Raw genomic sequence first — 18738 nt, forward strand, 5'->3', positions numbered from 1 at the left:
TGTTACAAAAGTCAGAGAACTTTATATCAATGACAACAAATGCGAGGATTAAACCCAACTTATATTCTAAATTTCAAACTTATCCCAAATTTTCTATAAAAATAAAATATATATATTCCCTCATCAATAATTTTTCTATGCTGAACAACATGCACAATAAGTATGCAATTCTGAGAATATTTTATTATAAAAAAATAAAAAATAAAAAGACACATCAATTTGTGGTTGAATCACATTGCCTAAATAATAGCTATTGCCTAAATAATAGCTGGTTAAAGTGGGGTTTTCGAAGGAATTAAAGGAAAACAGAGGTGACAATGGTGTGATAGACACTTGGCACTCTATTATAGTAATTATAGTTAATAACAAACAGTGGTTATCACTTTAACCTCACTATTTTCGCTCATTTATGTTAATAAGATGTATTTGGTGAAGGGTTTATGTTAATTAATGACATCTTAACCAAAACCAAACAACCTTGATTTTAAAAAACAAAAAACAAAACCAAACCACCAAGCATTGTCTGTTTATTTGACCACACAAAAAAAAATCATTGTCAAGCATTGGGGTGGTATTAGTTTACTCTTTTATTGCGCAGTGTAGTTGGTGGTAGATGATTGTGGTCAAGAAAGTTAAGAAATGTGCTTACTTTTCTATGATTTGAAGAATAATAATGGCAAACTTTTCTATCTTCCACAACTCCCTTCAAACAGAGAAACTTTGGGTAGGTTAGAGGACACTCATTATATGGAGAAATTCTCAGATTAAAGTTTGGGGTGGCCAAAAAATATAGTTGTGAACATAACCCAAAAAGAATCTATAAATTACTTAAAGAATATCCTATTATAGATTAATTCATCAGTTACCACTACATAATTTCACAGGTCAAGACAATTTCCTAGTCCACCAGATCAAGACAACGACAGTGCATAAATTTCTGTAAATTTAGCAGACCATGACAATGGTTGGCAAAACTGGTATCGAAATCCCGGAACAGTAATAAGAACTGGTAAAAAGAAACCAAATCAATCTGGAAACTTAGAACAAGCCAACATAAGAAAGGCCAAGGCCACTTTAAAGATGACTAGAAATTACGATATCACTTCATACAGCCTCAAAAAGCATTGGAAGTGCACAAATCTATCCCACCTTGATGGGGAAATGGGTATAAGATGTATTACGAAAAAATGAGTATAAAATGAATTACAAGGACGTTGAGCTAGATACTAAGTGAAGTTTAAGGAGATACACTTTTCTTTCTCACATTTGTAGGCATGGACTACGTGTTGACTTGTGTCCTCGGAATGAAGTATGCAAGTAAAAGAAGAAAACAAGTCACGAAGAAGATACCGATGAGGTAGTAAGCGCAGGTGGTGATGGAGTAACAGTAGCATTATCTGTCCAATTCTTTTCACCCCAGTGCCATAACATGCTCTCCCAGAAGCAGAAATCCTCAAAGCATGTCTTCAAACGCTTGTCTTTTATCTTAATTTTCCAGTGACCATCAGTGTAATTTGCTTTCTCAGCTTGCCTCCGATCCCATTCTAGTGCTGCCTTCTGCTTGGACCGAAGCAAACAGAACTTTTGCAAGTTCTCTGGCATAGCATCATGCACTTTCCACCACCTTTTATGTGCAACATCACTGGCAAACTCTTGCAAAAAGTCCACATTCCAATTGCAGTCATAATCACGGAAGCAAAGCCATGGTTTATTACCCAGGTAATGGAGGACATAGAGGATTGGAGGGTCAGCTTTGAAGAGGCGAGTTTTCATCTGCTTTATCTCTGGTTCATCACCTTCCCAGAAATGTTTCAAGAAGTTCATATGCTTTGGGATCCTGTGCCACCATGTAAATATCTCATTGAGATATCCCTGATCCCCGCCGTTGTAAGATACAATTTCATTGACATGATCCATGAGCAGCTGGAATGTACAATTTGATGGTTCCACAACCATCACACCTGAGTTGAACAGAGTAGCATTATTTCCTGTAGCTGATATTTCTGGCATCTCAAACAGGAAGTCAATATTCCTAAGAATAAGCATGTCAGCATCAATGAAAATGATCTTGTCGTAATCAGTCAACTGCCAAAGGCGGAATTTGCTGTAGTTCCATTCATTGTATGCTTCTGGTTCAGCTTTAGGGTTCCTGATTCTTTCAATTGGGTGGATCTTCCACCCAGCAGCTGCCAATCCTACTCGATGATACTCACTGATTGTTTCATCAACAAGTATGACAAGATCTCGTGTTGAACCAGCCATACGGATGCTCTGTGCTGCAGCAATGGCTCCACACACATATACATGGGCAGAGTGTAGGATTGTTGCATATGCTTCTCGGTGGGCTCCTTCCGAGAAAAAATGTTCTGCATGCAAGTATTTAGGTCATCATTTATCACCTATGCTGCAATTATTACATCAGTAAAATTTCCAAAATAACCATGACTTATATTTGCTTTCTTGCAGGATGCAAACAAAGGCACTGGACCTACCACATATGAATTACTTAGTGGAGTCTGCATTTAAAAAATATAAGGACCTTCACCAATTTCTTCACCAACTGATGTTCAGGATGGTCAGGTGGTCAACTTTAATATTTATCATTGAAGTAGCACATCTCCTTACCACATGACGGACACGATGCATCTCAACTCAATTTTATTACATTCTTATGTCTAGGACTTTCAGTTGCGTGACAATTGTGAACTTCATGAATCACTGGGGGATGCTAATCACATTGACGGTAGTGAGCCAACACCCTCATTAGCATTGAAGGACATCAGGCATTTGCATCGCACAAATGAAATGCCATATATTTCACATTTACCATTGTTGTGAGCATGCATGGACACCTGGATGGACTACTTGACCAAAAAAGAAAAAGTTTAACTGAACTCAAAAACACCTAATCCCCCTATCATGATGTATCTACCTATGTCTGGAACCACATTAATACATACTATGTTCCAATTCAAATTCATTCACAAATATACTACCCCGTTTCAAACAAAAGTTTCAAAATTATTAAATCCATTTAATGTGGGGACCACTACATTTAGAACTCGTCTTTTTCATTGCGCAATCTTGTCCCCTTGGTGCGGGTCAATACATACACATCAAAATAAACTCCACATAAACAACTCAAAGTTTTTTGCAACAAGTTCCGATTAAATTCCACAGTGGTCGGCTATTCCAAACATACAAAAATGTAGAATTCATTTATAAATGAACTCAGTTCCACATTTCAAAGGACTCCAAAACACTGAGTTTCAAAAAATTAATAGAAAAAAACAGAAAGAAAGAGTAATGGAAGAAAGTTAGATCAGCACTTCAATTAACAAAAACGACTTATAACATAATTCAAATTTAGAAAGAAAATAAAAAAAGTAAATAAATAGCACTACTAGACGCTAGTTTAAATCTGACCTTTAGCCTTGAGAGGAACTGAAAGTTCACATGACCCTACAGGGAGCTGTAGCTTATCTCTCAACGTATTCAAGTTTGATTCATAAAGCCATGCATTCCCTTCACGTCTAACAAGCTGCTTGCAAGTGAATAAATTTGGGATGGGGAAACAGTCAGTCACCAAAAGCACACGCACAGGGTGATATCCTTTGGATGAGGCAGCAAGCCTTGCTACTTCAATTTGCAAGTGAAAACGAGCCACATCTCTTGACCAGCTGCCTGACTTGTTGCAGGGAAGCTTGACAGCGACCAGATCAAGCCGTGGTTTTCCAGGAATTTGAAGCTTTGGTAGAGAGGGACAAGTAGGAACTTCAAACTCTTCTACTTCATCTATCCATTCAGGGTACAAGGATTCCCATGTTATGTTGTTTGACACATGGTTGAGGTGTAGAACAACATGCTCGCAATCTGGCAAGAGCTCCTTCCAATGATCAACCTCATTCTGATTAAAGTTTAATAGGCCAATTCCCTGATAGTCCTTTTTGTCAGTCAGTGTTTCAAGAACATCAGAAATTTCATGCCAGCTAATGTCTAAAGATGATATGTAACGTAAATCTGCGGCAACACTTTTTTTTCTTGATCTGCCTTGAGAAGTTAGCCTGCTGGCAATAAACTATTGTTAAAAAATATTTCCAAGGGAAAGAGAGCAAAGCCAAAAAAATATTTATTAAAAAAAGTATATATTTTGACTGCTAACTGAAAAGATGGCCTTTCCAATTCCTGACAACATATTTTCCCAGGTGGGGAAAACATAAATTATTGATAATCTCAACAAAGAAGCCTTTTGATTGAAGCAAGAAGTAACAAAGAATAAACTAATACCATGAAATAATAAGTGAAAGCAAGGTGATCAGCTAATAGGACATACCGAGATATGGAACTGGATTGATGATCAGTACTATAAACAGCAGGAGAGACGAAGAGTGTTACAAAAGTCCCCAATATAATAACGACCAACACAAGTTTCAAGGTGGGCTTGCAGTTTAAGTTTCTATCTTGGGCAGGAACATGGAGGACCTTTTCTATATCTTTCAGAACTTTATTTCTCTGGGGCCTTCTTTTGTTAGAGTCTTCACTGAAACAAAAATGGATTCACTACAACATAAGCACATGTCTGCATCACAAGTGAAACAAAGTGCAAAGAACAACAGATGGAATGGAAAAAACTAGATAGAGCACTAAATAAGTGATTGGAAACAAGTTCCACTCGAAAGACAGGCAACTGCCCTGCAATCGACTCCATCATCAGAAATGCATTGCACATTCAAATGTGGAAACAGCAGATAGATGAATGTTCTACATACCACTCAGCACATTACAAATAAAAGCGCTCAGATTATTTGCAAAATTTACATTAGCAAGAGCCCAAGAATCTGATATCAAAATGAACCATGACCATTGACCCTGTACAAGCCTCACAATTTGAACATGTTGCTCAAGATTTTGTCATGCCCTTTTCAAACAGTGTAAATTGTGGCCAAATTATTAGCATGACACCTCACTTAACCAAGACAAGTTCAAATTCAGAATAAAACCTCTTTCAACTCCTGCTACTCATCCATATTCATGAATCATGACCCAAATTAAGTGCGAACAAAAAAATTCCCCCCAAGTTTAAAAGCCTTGATCTGTATGCGTATACATATATAATGAAGAAGGAAACCAACCCATCTAGTGAAATTGGTAAATGAACAAAAAATGAGTGCCAAAATCATGAACCAACAGAAGCAGAGATGCACTAGAATTAAACCGCGTAGCTTAAGACTGTTTATGAATGAGGCTTTTCTCACATAAGGTTTTTTTTTTTTGGTCCTAATTGTGGTACTAAAAATCAAACGCTCAAATTAAAATGAAGTCAAATTACACTAAAAAAAAGTGAGAAAAAACTCAGAGAGAGAGAGAGAGAGAGAGAGAGAGAGAGAGAGAGAGACTGACTTAGCTGAAGAAGATAGTCGGTGTCTGGGCTCAATGGGACTTGGGGAAGGCCCTCTCATCTTTGCTGGTTCAGTTGAAGCATGAGGAAGGCACCATCTGAGTCTGATATGCTGATTTTACAAAAACAATGGAAGCAGAAGAAGGTCAAACAGAAAACTTATAATTGTTTTTATTTTTATTTTAAAAAAAATTGGAAAGAGACAAATTCCAGAAAATGATTCCAACCGAATCTGTGATCTGTGATCTGTGATGAAGAAGGACAGAGGAAGCGAGCTTTTGGGTTTGAAGAGTCTGAGTGAGAGAGAGAGGCGGTTAATTTTCATGCTTTGGGTCTTTTTCAGTGAGACTGGTCAATGTAAGAAAATCTCAAGTCATTGACTATTATATGTGTTCTAAACAAATTTTACCTTTAGTTTGCCCCAAATAGGTAAAATGAGCCATATTTCTTCATTTATTTGGGTCAAATATAAGTTTTTTCATCTATGGTAAGTCTTTTTCTCTTTTTTTTTTTTTTTTTGTGGAGAAATTAATGGTCTTACTTGGATAATTCCTCATCCCTTTTCACATACTTATGCTAATAACTTAATTAATTTTTTTAGGGTTAATTTAGTATCCTGTGATTACACTCTTAAGTTATGTTAGTCCCTATCTTCTTAATTTTTACAATAACATATCCTAGTCTTTTAAATTTGTTACAATGTGGTTCTATCTCTCCGTTAGTTGCCTTTGTGGCACCGTAGGTCCCATATTTTTCACTTTTTTTATTTGGAAAAAATTGCATTAAAAAAAATCCTCCCCAACCAAGCCCTCCTCCCCCTACGATATTCTTCTTCCCCCTTCCCCCTGCGATTTTCTTCTCCCACCCCCAAAAGAACCTAGAACCCCCAACCTGCAATGAACCCAGAACCCTAGCTCGCTCACCCCCAAAAGAACACAGAACCCCAGCTCACCGAACCCCAGCTTGACGGTCATCATCTCTCTCTCCTCTCTGTCTATCTCTCTCTGCAAATTCAAAAACCAACAAATCTGGGGAGGAAATTGTGGCAGTCAATTACCAGAGCTGAGAGAATTTAGGGGAAATCTTGAACCCTACTGAACCCCGAGAGCAAAACTTTCCATCTCCTTTCCCAAATAGGATAATGTTAATTTGACTAATTTTCAACTAGATTTAATAACTGGGGAAGAAATCGGGGCTGGGGTTCTCGATTCATGGGGGCTACAGTTGAGGGCTGGGGTGGAGGGTGGCTTTGGGATGGGTTTAGGGGTTGGAGCTTGCAGGTGGTGGTCATGGGGGAATGGGGGGAGAAAAAATCAGGAAAAAGAGAGAGTTTTTTTTTATAAATATTTTATTTATATTTTAATCCATTTTTAAAAAAAAATGGGACTCATAGTGCCACATAGGCAACTAACGGAGAGATCTAACGGAAACCTAACGGTGGAACTATATTGTAACAATTTAAAAGACTGGGGTATGTTATTGTAAAAATTAATAAAATATGGATTAACATGTCTTAAGGGTGTAACTACAATATACTAATTTATAATTAACCTTTTCCTTAAATTGTTTTTATGGGAGAGTGAATATGGATAAAATGATTGTGGTAAAAAAAAGTTGAGTAATGTGCTAAAATAATTTTAAAGTACAATGGATAAGAATAATAATGTAATAATGGCACGTCCCCAGCTTTGTTTATTTTTAATTTTTAATTTTATCATCTACACTCTTCTTCAAGAAACACAAATTTTTGGAATGTTTGGAAAAAAAGCAAGACTGATTCATGTTGAATCCTAATGTATATCATTATGACATATGTGAATTACTATTTATTTTCTTAGGTCTCGTTTGAGAGTGATTTTGGAAAGACCAATAATCACTTTAAGTGATTTTATGGAGAATCACATAGGAGGTACTTCTCTCCAGAATCGCTTAAAATCACTTACCCTCCATTTGGATGAGAGAAAATAACTCGGAATTTAGCTAAAAGTTGAGAATTTGATAGAAGAAATTGACAATTCCCTTGTTTGGCAACTTAAGTGCAAAATTTATTAAATGATGCGCAGAAAAAATCGTGGAAGTTCAGACATCAAATTCCTAAGTTTAATTGCCACCAAAATAAGCGTCTTTTGACAATTTCCATAGTGTCATATACAAAATTTAACATACATAAATCCAAACACTAAAATCTTCAATTGCCAGAAATTATGGAAATCTAATTTCCGTCATTTTATAATTTTATGTAATTTTCAATTCCTTTATCCAAACGGAAGGTTAAAGTGATTACATGGAGAAGCATGTGTGAGATGCTTCTCCCTATAAGTGATTTTGGCTTCCAAACAAACCCTTAATCACCATTTTCCTCCCCATTGGAAGCTAAATAATTCACTCAAAAACCAATGAAATAGACAAAATCTAAAACTTTCCTTGATTATTAAAATAAAAAAATAAAAAAAAAACCAAATTCAAAACGTATGATTCCAAATCTCTAGACAAGAAAATATCAAATTAGAAGTTGTAGTCATCATAAAGAGTAACTAACTATAAGAGGAAACTATAAGAGCATCTCCAATAGTTGTAACTCTTTAAATTGAAGTTTGTTGACTTAGGTGCCAATTCGAAAAGCTTTGTTTGCTACTTTAATAATTTATGCCCCAACAGACTCTTAAATTCAATTAATGTAATGTTATAGAAAAGAAATGTCTGTGTATTTATTGTTTGAAAATAAAAAAATGCATGTTTTTAACATTTTCAAGGTATGTTTTATTTTTTGAAAATTAAATTAAATGTTTTGAAGAGCCAAGGTCATCTCCACAAAAAAACCCTAGCCCCCAAAAAAACACTCTTAGAGCCTTTTCCACATTGAGGGGGGAAGAAGCCATTGGTCTTCCCCCCTCTCCTCTCTTCTCTTCCTCTCTTCCTCCTTTCACCTCTTCCCCCATTTTCAAAGACAAAGGGTTTTCCCTATTTGTCTTAGTTTTGTTATGATTTTCATCCAACCATTAGTGGCGGCTGCGGCTCAGCGTCGGATCTTCACCTGCATTTCGGCGTCAGATCTCCACCACCATCTTTTTCGCAATTTCTTTATGTTTGAAATAAGTTGCAGAGACTCTTTGGGTTCTCTGTGTAGTTTTCACCTCTCCTTTTGTGAGAGTTTTTCATCTTTATTTTGTGAGAGCCTTTCATCTCTCCTTGGTGAGAGTTTTATTTGTATTGTTATGGCTTGGTTTTTTCAAGCTTTATCTCTTTTTTATTATTCTAAGTTTGCAATCTTAGTTGGGATGCATATGCCAGAGTTTCTTCGATCTTGCCTGATCGTTGGTGGAGACATACCTAATTTTCTTAATTTTGATATTAGACCGCTCCGTTATTGTAATGGCCCTTTTGTGACTAGTTTGTAATGGCCCTTTGTGACTAGTGGCTTTTTTGGCTGAATTATGAATGCAATCATAGAATTTCTCCACACACACACAAAAAAGAAAAAAGAAAAAAGAAAAAAAAGAGCCAAGGTCAACTTACTAATCCTAAGGAGAGAGAGATATTGCAATTTGATGATTGAGTTTAATAAGGTTGTTGGAGAGGATTTTAATGATGTGACTCACCTATTTTAGCATTCCAAAATTATTAAAGAGGCGGTTGAAGATGCTCTAAGAAGACTATTATCTTTTGTCTTCACAAGCAATATTATTTTGTTTTTAAGTCGAGATTTTTCTTCATACTAAGAGCATTTCCAGCAGCTAAGGCTGGACTCGGGCTAGGGGGGGTTTGGGCAAAAAAATGGTTTCCAGCAACAAAATCCAGCCCTGGCAAATGGTGGGACCCAGCATACTGGGCTGGCCCCAGGGCAAGACTGGCCCGAGTGCTGGCCCGAGGGCAAGGCAGATTTCTTTTTTTTTCTCTATACCTTATTTCCATTTTCAACATTTAAGTAAATGTCTTTGTCCTTTTACTTTAATTTATTTTTATATTACTCCATTTACTTAAGTTTACAATGTAAATAAGGAAGTACCCCCTATTTGGATTCAAATAAAAATACTAGAAAATCAAATTCCCATCAAATCAAAATATGAAAAATCGGTTTTAGTGCAAAATACGATTTAAGCTAAAAATGATGGCTCATTAAGTCAATATATACTTCATATTAAAATTTCATAAAATCAAGTTTTCTTATTTGATGTGTAAGGAATAAAAGCCGCCAAAAATTATCTTGAGAAAATGATTATTCCAAAAAATCATTTTTCATACTTAGTCAATATTGCACATCTGCTACAAAAATTCTGGGTTCGCCAATGTCTATAAATACTAACCAATACTCTTCACTTTTAACACCAAATCCCCATACTTTTTTTTTCCTATAAATACCAACCAATACAACTAATAAAATAAAATCTTATCCGAAAATATTATCCAATATGAATAGTATTGACACGTAGAAACCAAAAAATCTTATCCAAAAATATTATCCAAATTAATTGTTTAAGTAAAAAAAGTTGTGAAAAAAACAAAAAAATGAATAGTATTTGCCATGGCAAGCCCCAACTGCTGGAAACACATTTTGCTGGAGGGGGCTAGGGCAGCCACTATTCACGTGAATAGTGTCTGCCCTAGGGCTAATCTTGCCATGGCAAGAGTCAACTGGTGGAAATGCTCTAAGAATAAGGAAAAGAATGGGTAAAAAAAAGGGAAACAATAACTAATGAGGGATAAAAAGGGCAACTAGGAGAGCGAGTAACTATAGTATTTAATGAGGGTTGGCTTTTAAACTTTCTCAGCATTAAAACAAGTAATTTGTATAGTATTGCCTTAGGAGAAGCTCTGCCTACCTAAGCAAAAAACCTTCCTTGTAACGGGGATAGTGTTTTGTTATTTATGTCAATAACACAATGACACGTGAAAAAGTTATCCTAAGTGTTATTACGTTATTGATTGGGTAGCAAAAAATGATATTCTCATTATTGATGGTAGAGTTCCTCTTTCTTTTTTTTTTTTTTTTTTTTTTTTTTTTTTTTTTTTTTTTTGTGTGGCTGGGCTAACATATGGAGCTATTTTTATTTGGAGACATTTGGGCTGGGCAGTAGCCCACCCTTCCCTTGGCATTGAACCGCCAAGAACATACCGTTGAGAGACCAAACTGCGACGACACCAAACGGTGCTTTTTCGGAGACCACTTATTCGTCCACCCAATTCAACCTCCTCGTCTTCGTAGATCTGCATCTTTCTCATCTCTAGCACACAATTTGACACACTGTTTAACAAATCATCATCATCGGCACCGGCACAGACGTCAAATCTTCGCCGTAGATCTGAAAATGGTGCTGGTCTCAGCCGTACGGGATTACATAAGCCGGATGTTGCAGGACATCTCCGGCATGAAGGTTCTTATCCTCGATTCCCACACGGTAACAACGCTTTCAACTACCAATCATTGAAACAAACCCAAAACCCAAAACACAAATGAAATGTTTATGAATTTCTTAAGCATGGAAATCAATGAAAATGGCATATTTTAGTTCAGTAAATAATGGGTTGTTCTGTTAATTGAATGGGGTGTAGGTTAGTATAGTGAGTGTGGCGTATTCGCAATCCGAGCTTCTTCAGAAAGAAGTGTTTTTGGTGGAATTGGTTGACTCCATTTCCAAGTCCAGAGAATCCATGTCTCATCTCAAAGCCGTTTACTTCCTTGCACCCACTTCTGAGAATATCCAGTATTTGCGCCGGCACTTGGTTGCTCCTAGGTTTGGAGAGTATCACCTGTGTAAGTTTTGCTTTCTGCATGTTATTTTGGTTATGGAGTGAGTTTGGAAGATACCTAGATGAGTTGACTATTATTTGGAGCTCATTTCTCATTCTATACTGGAATTTACAGTTTTCTCCAACATATTGAAGGATACCCAGATTCATATTTTAGCTGATTCAGATGAGCACGAAGTTGTGCAGCAACTTCAGGTAATTCATCATTCACTAAAATGTTTCCTCTTTCGTTCTCTCGGATTATCTGATAATTTATGTATGTAGTAATGTCAATTGCTAACTGAATTGAGAGTTCGAGTTTTATTTTGGATAACTGAAATTTGAGAATACTATAATAAGTAGTAAGTTAGTAACAGGAAAATAGGGACAAGGTAAATTTTGCGTAAGCTTATAATATCAATAGGGTGCCAGGTTTTCTTCTACTCACTTTTGTAAGGAAGTTGATACAAAATGTATTGTTTTTGGTTCAAATATAGTCGCTCTGTCCTTTGACGGTTGGAATTGGTTTCATTTTGCCATTAAATCCTTGTTCTGATACATTCTTTTAAAGAAATAATAATAATACACCCTTGTTCTAATGCATGGTTAGACAGATCCAGTTTGCAGTAAAGTTTTTTTTGACGAAAAAATAAATCTCGTGCAACATAGTGGTTATGTCACTCTAATAATAAGAATAACAATGTACAATAACAATAGTATAGTTGTTATGACACCTCATATCTTGGTTTAGTTTCTTACTCTTCATATTAGATTCAGTTATTGTCTTGGTCTTGCAGGAGTTCTATGCAGACTTTGTTGCCAGCGATCCTTACCATTTCACTTTGAATGTGCCATCAAATCACATTTATATGCTCCCAGCAGTTGTAGATCATTCAAATTTGCAGCGCTTCTCTGATCGAGTTGTTGATGGAATTGCAGCTGTCTTTTTGGCATTAAAACGAAGACCTGTAATTCGTTATCAAAGAACATCTGATATTGCGAAAAGGATTGCACAGGAAACAGCAGTAAGTACAGTCGTATATTCCAAATAGTTTTCTATGGACACAACGTTTTATGTATGTATACATGTCATATAACAGCCTGCGGATTCTAGCCATGAAAGTTTGCACAGGGGAACTGATATTGTATTTTGGGCATGTAACAGAAGCTGATGTACCAGCAGGAAAGTGGACTTTTTGATTTCAGACGAACAGAAATTTCTCCATTGTTGCTGGTAATTGATAGGAGGGATGATCCTGTAACCCCATTGCTGAATCAGTGGACCTATCAGGTAATTGTGGTTGCAGCTGACATTTTACAACATATGTGAAAATGCCTCATGTTGATATACATCTTTGAAATTACAACGGGATAAGATTACTAGAAATATAAATACAGCTCATTGATTACACTATTACAGGCAATGGTTCACGAATTGATTGGTATTCAAGACAACAAAGTGGACTTAAGAACCATTGGCAAATTTCCAAAGGATCAACAGGTTGAGTTGTAATTTACCCTCCAATAATGCACATGTTTCTGTTTGTAATTTTCAGTGCTAAATAATTACAGTTGTGGTATTGATGTTCATAGGAGGTTGTGCTATCATCAGAACAAGATGGTTTTTTCAAAAAGAACATGTACGAGAACTTTGGTGATATTGGGATGAACATCAAGCAGTTGGTTGATGAATTTCAGCAAATTTCGAAGAGTAACCAGAACATTCAGACGATAGGTTGTAGAATGCAAACATGAAAAGTTTAGATTCATAACTTCTTGTGGTTACTAACAATTGGCACTTGGAACAATGATTAACTATGGTAATTAAACATTTACATTCTTTCTTGTTGCAGAGGACATGGCCAAATTTGTTGACAATTACCCTGAGTACAGAAAGATGCATGGAAATGTTTCAAAGCATGTGGCACTGGTTACAGAAATGAGCAAACTAGTTGAAGAGAGAAAACTTATGTTAGTTTCACAGACAGAACAGGAGTTGGCTTGCAATGGTGGGCAGGTGGCAGCTTTTGAGGTACTGAAAAACAACATATTTCTATAAATAAATAAAAGTAAATTGAAATTGAAACCACTTCTCCTTTATTCTCTCTGCCCTCCTTGTCCCTCTACAAGTGCACAACTACTTTTTTCTCTTGTTTCTACTTATCCTAACTACCTATGAGGGAAATTATTTTTTTCTAATTTAACTGTTTAGTATCATCTTTAAAATGTGAGTGGTATCCCTGTTTTTTTTCTTTTTTTCTCTTATTGCATGGGTCTAGTCATATAAGGAGCAAAGAACATCTTTGTAATGTTTTGTCCATTTATTACTATCTGCTAATTGGGGATGATCAAATCTGGGTTGGGGTTGGGGTAAATGTTTAAACAAGGTTGATATTATATTTTAACTTTGTTTTCTCTCCATTTATAGCATTTTTAAATTGAGGGGGCCTGCTGAGATCATAACCATATGATGATGATTGGATAGTTTGAAACTACAGTGGAAAAATGGCCTCTCTATATATATATTTTTTTCATGGCAACTTGTAAGCCTTCTGTCATGATTGAATGGCCACACAGGTTCTCTTGAAATGAGAAGGGACTAGTTCCTTGTCCAAAAGGGGTGGAGGTCCTGGAAATTATTATACAATTATCTTTAAGCCAGGCGGCTGAATTAGTGCTATGAAGTTGATACAAAACCTACCATGAGTGTGTCTGTGTTGGTTTGCCTTATTTGCTATTCTTGCGACAAGTTATTATTAGGATTTGGAATCCAGCTTTTAGTCTGTACTATATACTTTTTTTGGTTATTGACTTTGAGATAGCAATCTTCATGGAAACATGAAAAGTTGGAAACAATCATCTCCTTCTCCTATGTACTTTGCAGGCGGTGACAAATCTATTAAACAATGAAAGTGTATCCGATATTGATCGCCTACGACTTGTCATGTTGTATGCTTTGCGCTATGAGAAGGAAAGCCCTGTGCAACTGATGCAATTATTTAACAAACTGTCTTCTAAGTCTGCCAAGTACAAGCCTGGGGTAATGTAACCAGGACTGCAATCCTATTTTGATTCTGTTTCTTATTTTTTTTCTCTTCATTTATGTTTAAGTGGCAATTTTCCATCCCTAAAGCTTGTCTTTCTTCATAAGCCACCTTCATTCAGAGGATTAATGATGGCAACTTGTATTTTATTCTATGTGTAGTTCGTTTCTGCTCATCCACTTTTGTTGGAGATTGACCTTTCTTTGGGAGGGTAAATCAATGCAGAAATCATGCCAAAATCTGCTGTGTACCTTTCTTTTAGCTACTAGAGTAATTCACAGGTTTAATAAATTGGGTATTATGGCATTGCAGCTTGTCCAGTTTCTCTTGAAGCAAGCGGGTGTGGATAAGCGAACTGGGGATCTTTATGGAAATCGAGATTTCTTAAATATTGCACGTAACATGGCTCGGGGGTTGAAGGTTTGCTTGCGAAAGTTAATACTTTATGCTTTCTAGTATAGGGTGTCTTTGCAAGCTTATAGATAACTTTTTTTACTAATGCTGTAGGGGGTTGAGAATGTGTACACACAACACCAGCCTCTTCTCTTCCAAACTATGGAAAGCATCACCAAGGGACGACTGAGAGATGTGGACTACCCATTTGTTGGAAATCACTTTCAGCAGGGCAGGTTGGTTTTTGAATATATTTTATATATATATATATATATATAAGTAATTTCCTCAGGAAGTTACTAACTTATAATTTAGCTGCAATTTTGGGGATTGTTGTGTTGTTTCATTCTAAGCAAGTAGTGTCACCAAAAGTATTGACACGTAACTGATGCCGAAGCCAAGTTCAAAATTATAATAAATGAGGGTCTTTCTAGTTTCTTAGGCCATCCCCAATTGGGGCTCTAAGATCATCCCCAATTGTTGGGGCTCTAAAAGAGGTCGTAGAGCCCCATTTAGAGCTCCGATGGAATCTTTTGGGCCACAATGAGAGGCTCTATATCTGGGGATCTATATTAGGGGTTTGATATTTTTTTTTATGATGTAATTTAATTTAGGTGCTATTTTTGCTTTTTGTTCACTTATTTATGTTAGTTTTTTCATGTGAACATTTCAACCCAAAAAAATAAAAAATTGGACAAGATTTGAAACACATGGTTAAAAAAAATAAACCTAGCCGTTTAGAACTTGAGGTTGTAGCCCAAGTCAAGTTTACAAAAAATTTAAAATAAAAACAATGAGACAAGCTTGTTGCAATTGGCCAAATGATTAAAAAAAAAATAGAAAAACTGGTCAGCAACCATTTTTTTGTGCGAGTAGGGATGCGGAAGTCGCAAGGGGCGTCATCAACAAAGCAAGTGGGCTGGCAGCTTTTCCTTCATGCGGGTCCCACTGGGCTTCAAGGGCTTCAACCAGGTACATACATTTGGGTTCAGCTCCGTAAATCCTTGAGCCTCACCGGAGCTGAACCTAAATGTATGGACATGGTTGAAGCCCTTGAAATCCAGTGGGACCGGCATGGAGGAAAAGCTGCCAGCCCACTTGCCTTGTTGATGACGCCCCTTGCGACTTCCGCATCTCTACTCGCCCAAAAATGATGGTTGCTGACCAGTTTTCGTATTTTTTTTAATAGTTTGGCCGATTGCAACAAGCTCTCAAATTCGTTTGGCCGCTAAAACTCTTTCTTTAAAAAAAACCATGTTTTCAAATTTTGTCCAATTTTTATTTATTTTTGGTTGAAATGTTCACCCAAAAAAAAAGGTAATTAAAAAAAAAACATCAAACCCCTAAGATAGAGCCTCTCACTGTGAGAAAGATGCCTTTAGAGCCCCAAAGATTCTACCAAAGCTCTAAATGAGGCTCTATCAACCTCTTTTAGAGCCCCAACCATCGGGGATGGCCTTATGTAATAAATGCAAGTTACACATATATCTAAAGGTTCCTTGTCTTTGAGTCTCTCTAGGGCAGATTATTAGTGTATTAGGTGTCATAAATTATGTTTTTAGAGTTACGAAGTATATTAATGGATCATTCCAGAGCCATGTACCAATGACCCTATGAAATGGGATGCTTTGTAAGCTTAAAAAAAGAAAGTTTTAGCGGCACAAAATGTTGTCATTTACTGCTGTTGTCATTCATTTGATCAGAAATATGATGAGAATGTCAAACTTTTAGCCCTTGTTTAAACTCTTTAGGATGTAGATGGGCTCAATTGATGCAACCTCACATGTCCCGAATTTTAAGTAGTATAGGTGTGTGATGATTAGAGAGGAGTTTACTACTTTAAGAAATTCGTGTCTTCAAGAGTCTAACCGCGAGGAACATTGAAGTGAAGCTCCTGCACTTTGACACTGCCTGGAGCCCATTTCTTCTGTGCTGTTCTATACAAGCCGAGTGCTTATTGACATCAATATTTAGGTTACTAATCAGGAGATCATTGAGAAGGCCATGCCACCTCAACCTGTAGGCAGGCTGGCTGTCTAGTGGACTTAATCACTGTGGTTTTCATGATTGCTTCTATTCATAATTTTTCTTGCTGGTTTCTCTAGATATATCAGATGACTCAGATGTAAGCCCAACTGTGACTAATTACTAATTATGAGCTGCTCAGTCATCATTTTGCCTTTCCTGTCAAGTTGCTCGACTTTGATTCTACTATCCCCCCACCCCACTTCATTTTGTCTGGTTTACATCCTTGTGGACTCAGACTAGCATTCTATGATATTTATAATAACCTGTAAATCATCTTGTTAAAGTTATAATTTGATAGTGTGAAGATAGAAAAGTTAATAATTTGGATAATGTTCTGAATGACACATACTATCTCTAAGCAGGCCTCAAGAAGTTGTGATTTTCATTGTTGGAGGAACAACATACGAGGAGTCTCGCTCTGTAGCTTTACAAAATTCTATGAATACTGGAATTCGTTTTATACTTGGTGGTTCTGCGATTCTCAATTCTAAGAGGTATGCTTCAGGTCATCATTGTATTTTTGCAGAAACATTTGCATCATAAGTGTGCTAGCTGGACTTACTGCTTTGACATCTAACACTGGCTTTGAATGGTCCGACTTGATATACTTCTTTCTTGTGTTGGATGCAAGTTTGAGAGTTTTGGGCATGATTACTTTGGCCTCTGTAAATCTTAACTTGTCTTGGGGTTATTTTGGGTTGCATTACTAATTCCATATAGGTACAATTCATCTAGCATATTAGTTCCTAGAAAGTTTTGAGAACATGATAATTAAGCATCCACTCGCCTGATCAATCCTGGACAATGGGAGGTTGTGCTTGGTAGACAGTTTGCTTAAGAGATTTTGGTACAAGTATTTAAGCATCGACCGTTGGAGGTTTTTAATTATATGTTGTAATTGTTTGAGGCTATTCTAGTGAATTACTGTAGCTTATTGAAATTGTCTAATATGAGATGCTCCGCTCCAATTATTGTTTGGCTGGGAAAAACAGGTTCTTGAAAGATTTGGAAGAAGCTCAGAGAGTAGCTCGGACTAGCAATGCTGTCTGAATTTTGGGTTCTTGTATATCTTTCATTTCAAGAGCCATGTGCACAAGTGTTTGTGGATGTATACGGGTGTTTAGATATGGTCACCAGCTATAATATCAAAAATTGCCACACATGCTTGAGGGTTCATCAGAATCGCCCTCTGGTCCTGCAGAAGACACGGCCTTTTCGTTACCATTTTGTTGGGAGTAATTACTGAAGGGGATTTGTATCCCATAAATTTGGAGGGAAAGATCTAACAGCAGTTTCCCTCCATACCATAAGAAGCATAGAAAAGAATGAGATCTCACAACTTTGCACCAATTTTTTCGCTAACCAAGCCGGATACCCTAGGACTTAATTAACATGTACTTTCTTGCCTTGTTCAGAAGAAGCTTGTCATACATGAAATCTCCCTATTCTTTTTATTTTAATATACATTACTGTATCAATGTAGTTTGTACTTAAGATATTGTGAGAGATCAACAAAGTATAGATTTACAGTATCGGCTTCTTGTTGCAAATTCAGGTCTTGGTGAGAGTGTTTAAGTTTTGATCCAGTCGTGCTGATAGTACCATGCAAACTATCCCTCCCAATATTATAAAATCCATGCATAATTATTTTAAGGGACAGCATTTGAAAGAATTAAAAAGTAAAAGTAGAATTTACAGTGCAAAGGGCACCCTGGCCAGAAGTCTGACATGAAGCCAAACTGAGTCATAAAGGGATTGAGAAAACCAGATCGTTTTGCACTTTTTTTTTACAATATTTGTTTTATTAGGCTATAAAATTCATAGCGGAATTGAGAAAGACAAAGTCAGCTAAACCAACTTTAAAATATATATATTAAAAAATTTCCTTTCGGTTTCATTTTTTGTATCTTATTTTGACAAGGAAGTTGTTATTGAAAATTGCATCAATGAAATATATTTTAAAGTGACAATAACAGTTTCAAAGGTGATCTTTTTTTTTAATTTTTTTTTTTTATAGAGAAATGTTTCAAAGGTGATTTAAAAACACATAAATTATAAAAAAATTTAGATGTGTTGTGTTTTTATTTTTGAAGCTTCTATTCACAATTTAGATATCTTGTGTTCGTTGTTATCATAATGAATTTTTTA

At 36.3% G+C, this 18738-nt stretch overlaps 2 protein-coding genes across 4 annotated transcripts; one reads left to right on the forward strand and one right to left on the reverse strand.

Annotated features, from left to right (window-relative positions):
* Nucleotides 1–1054: 1054 nt before the first annotated feature.
* LOC117637691 (putative UDP-glucuronate:xylan alpha-glucuronosyltransferase 3) lies at nucleotides 1055–5779 on the reverse strand. Of its 2 annotated transcripts, none has more exons than XM_034372666.1 (5): nucleotides 5626–5779; nucleotides 5401–5510; nucleotides 4334–4540; nucleotides 3427–4064; nucleotides 1055–2366 (listed from the first exon to the last, which is right to left on the reverse strand). In XM_034372666.1, the coding sequence occupies exons 2-5, from the start codon at nucleotides 5457–5459 to the stop codon at nucleotides 1336–1338; spliced, it is 1935 nt and encodes a 644-aa protein (XP_034228557.1). In that variant the 5' UTR covers nucleotides 5460–5510; nucleotides 5626–5779; the 3' UTR covers nucleotides 1055–1335. The 2 variants fall into 2 exon arrangements, with proteins under 2 accessions (XP_034228557.1, XP_034228556.1); XM_034372665.1 differs by having other exon boundaries at nucleotides 3427–4067.
* Nucleotides 5780–10446: 4667 nt separating this feature from the next.
* On the forward strand, nucleotides 10447–18122 carry LOC117637333 (vacuolar protein sorting-associated protein 45 homolog). 2 transcript variants are annotated; one of them, XM_034372200.1, is made up of 13 exons: nucleotides 10447–10794; nucleotides 10949–11150; nucleotides 11262–11341; nucleotides 11923–12150; nucleotides 12291–12416; nucleotides 12546–12626; nucleotides 12719–12860; nucleotides 12979–13157; nucleotides 14010–14165; nucleotides 14482–14589; nucleotides 14677–14798; nucleotides 16953–17084; nucleotides 17583–18122. In XM_034372200.1, the coding sequence occupies exons 1-13, from the start codon at nucleotides 10705–10707 to the stop codon at nucleotides 17638–17640; spliced, it is 1704 nt and encodes a 567-aa protein (XP_034228091.1). In that variant the 5' UTR covers nucleotides 10447–10704; the 3' UTR covers nucleotides 17641–18122. The 2 variants fall into 2 exon arrangements, with proteins under 2 accessions (XP_034228091.1, XP_034228092.1); XM_034372201.1 differs by lacking the exon at nucleotides 14010–14165.
* Nucleotides 18123–18738: the final 616 nt, after the last annotated feature.

Source organism: Prunus dulcis, chromosome 8 (genome assembly GCF_902201215.1).
Source record: "Prunus dulcis chromosome 8, ALMONDv2, whole genome shotgun sequence".
In the NCBI taxonomy this organism is placed as follows: Eukaryota; Viridiplantae; Streptophyta; class Magnoliopsida; order Rosales; family Rosaceae; genus Prunus; species Prunus dulcis.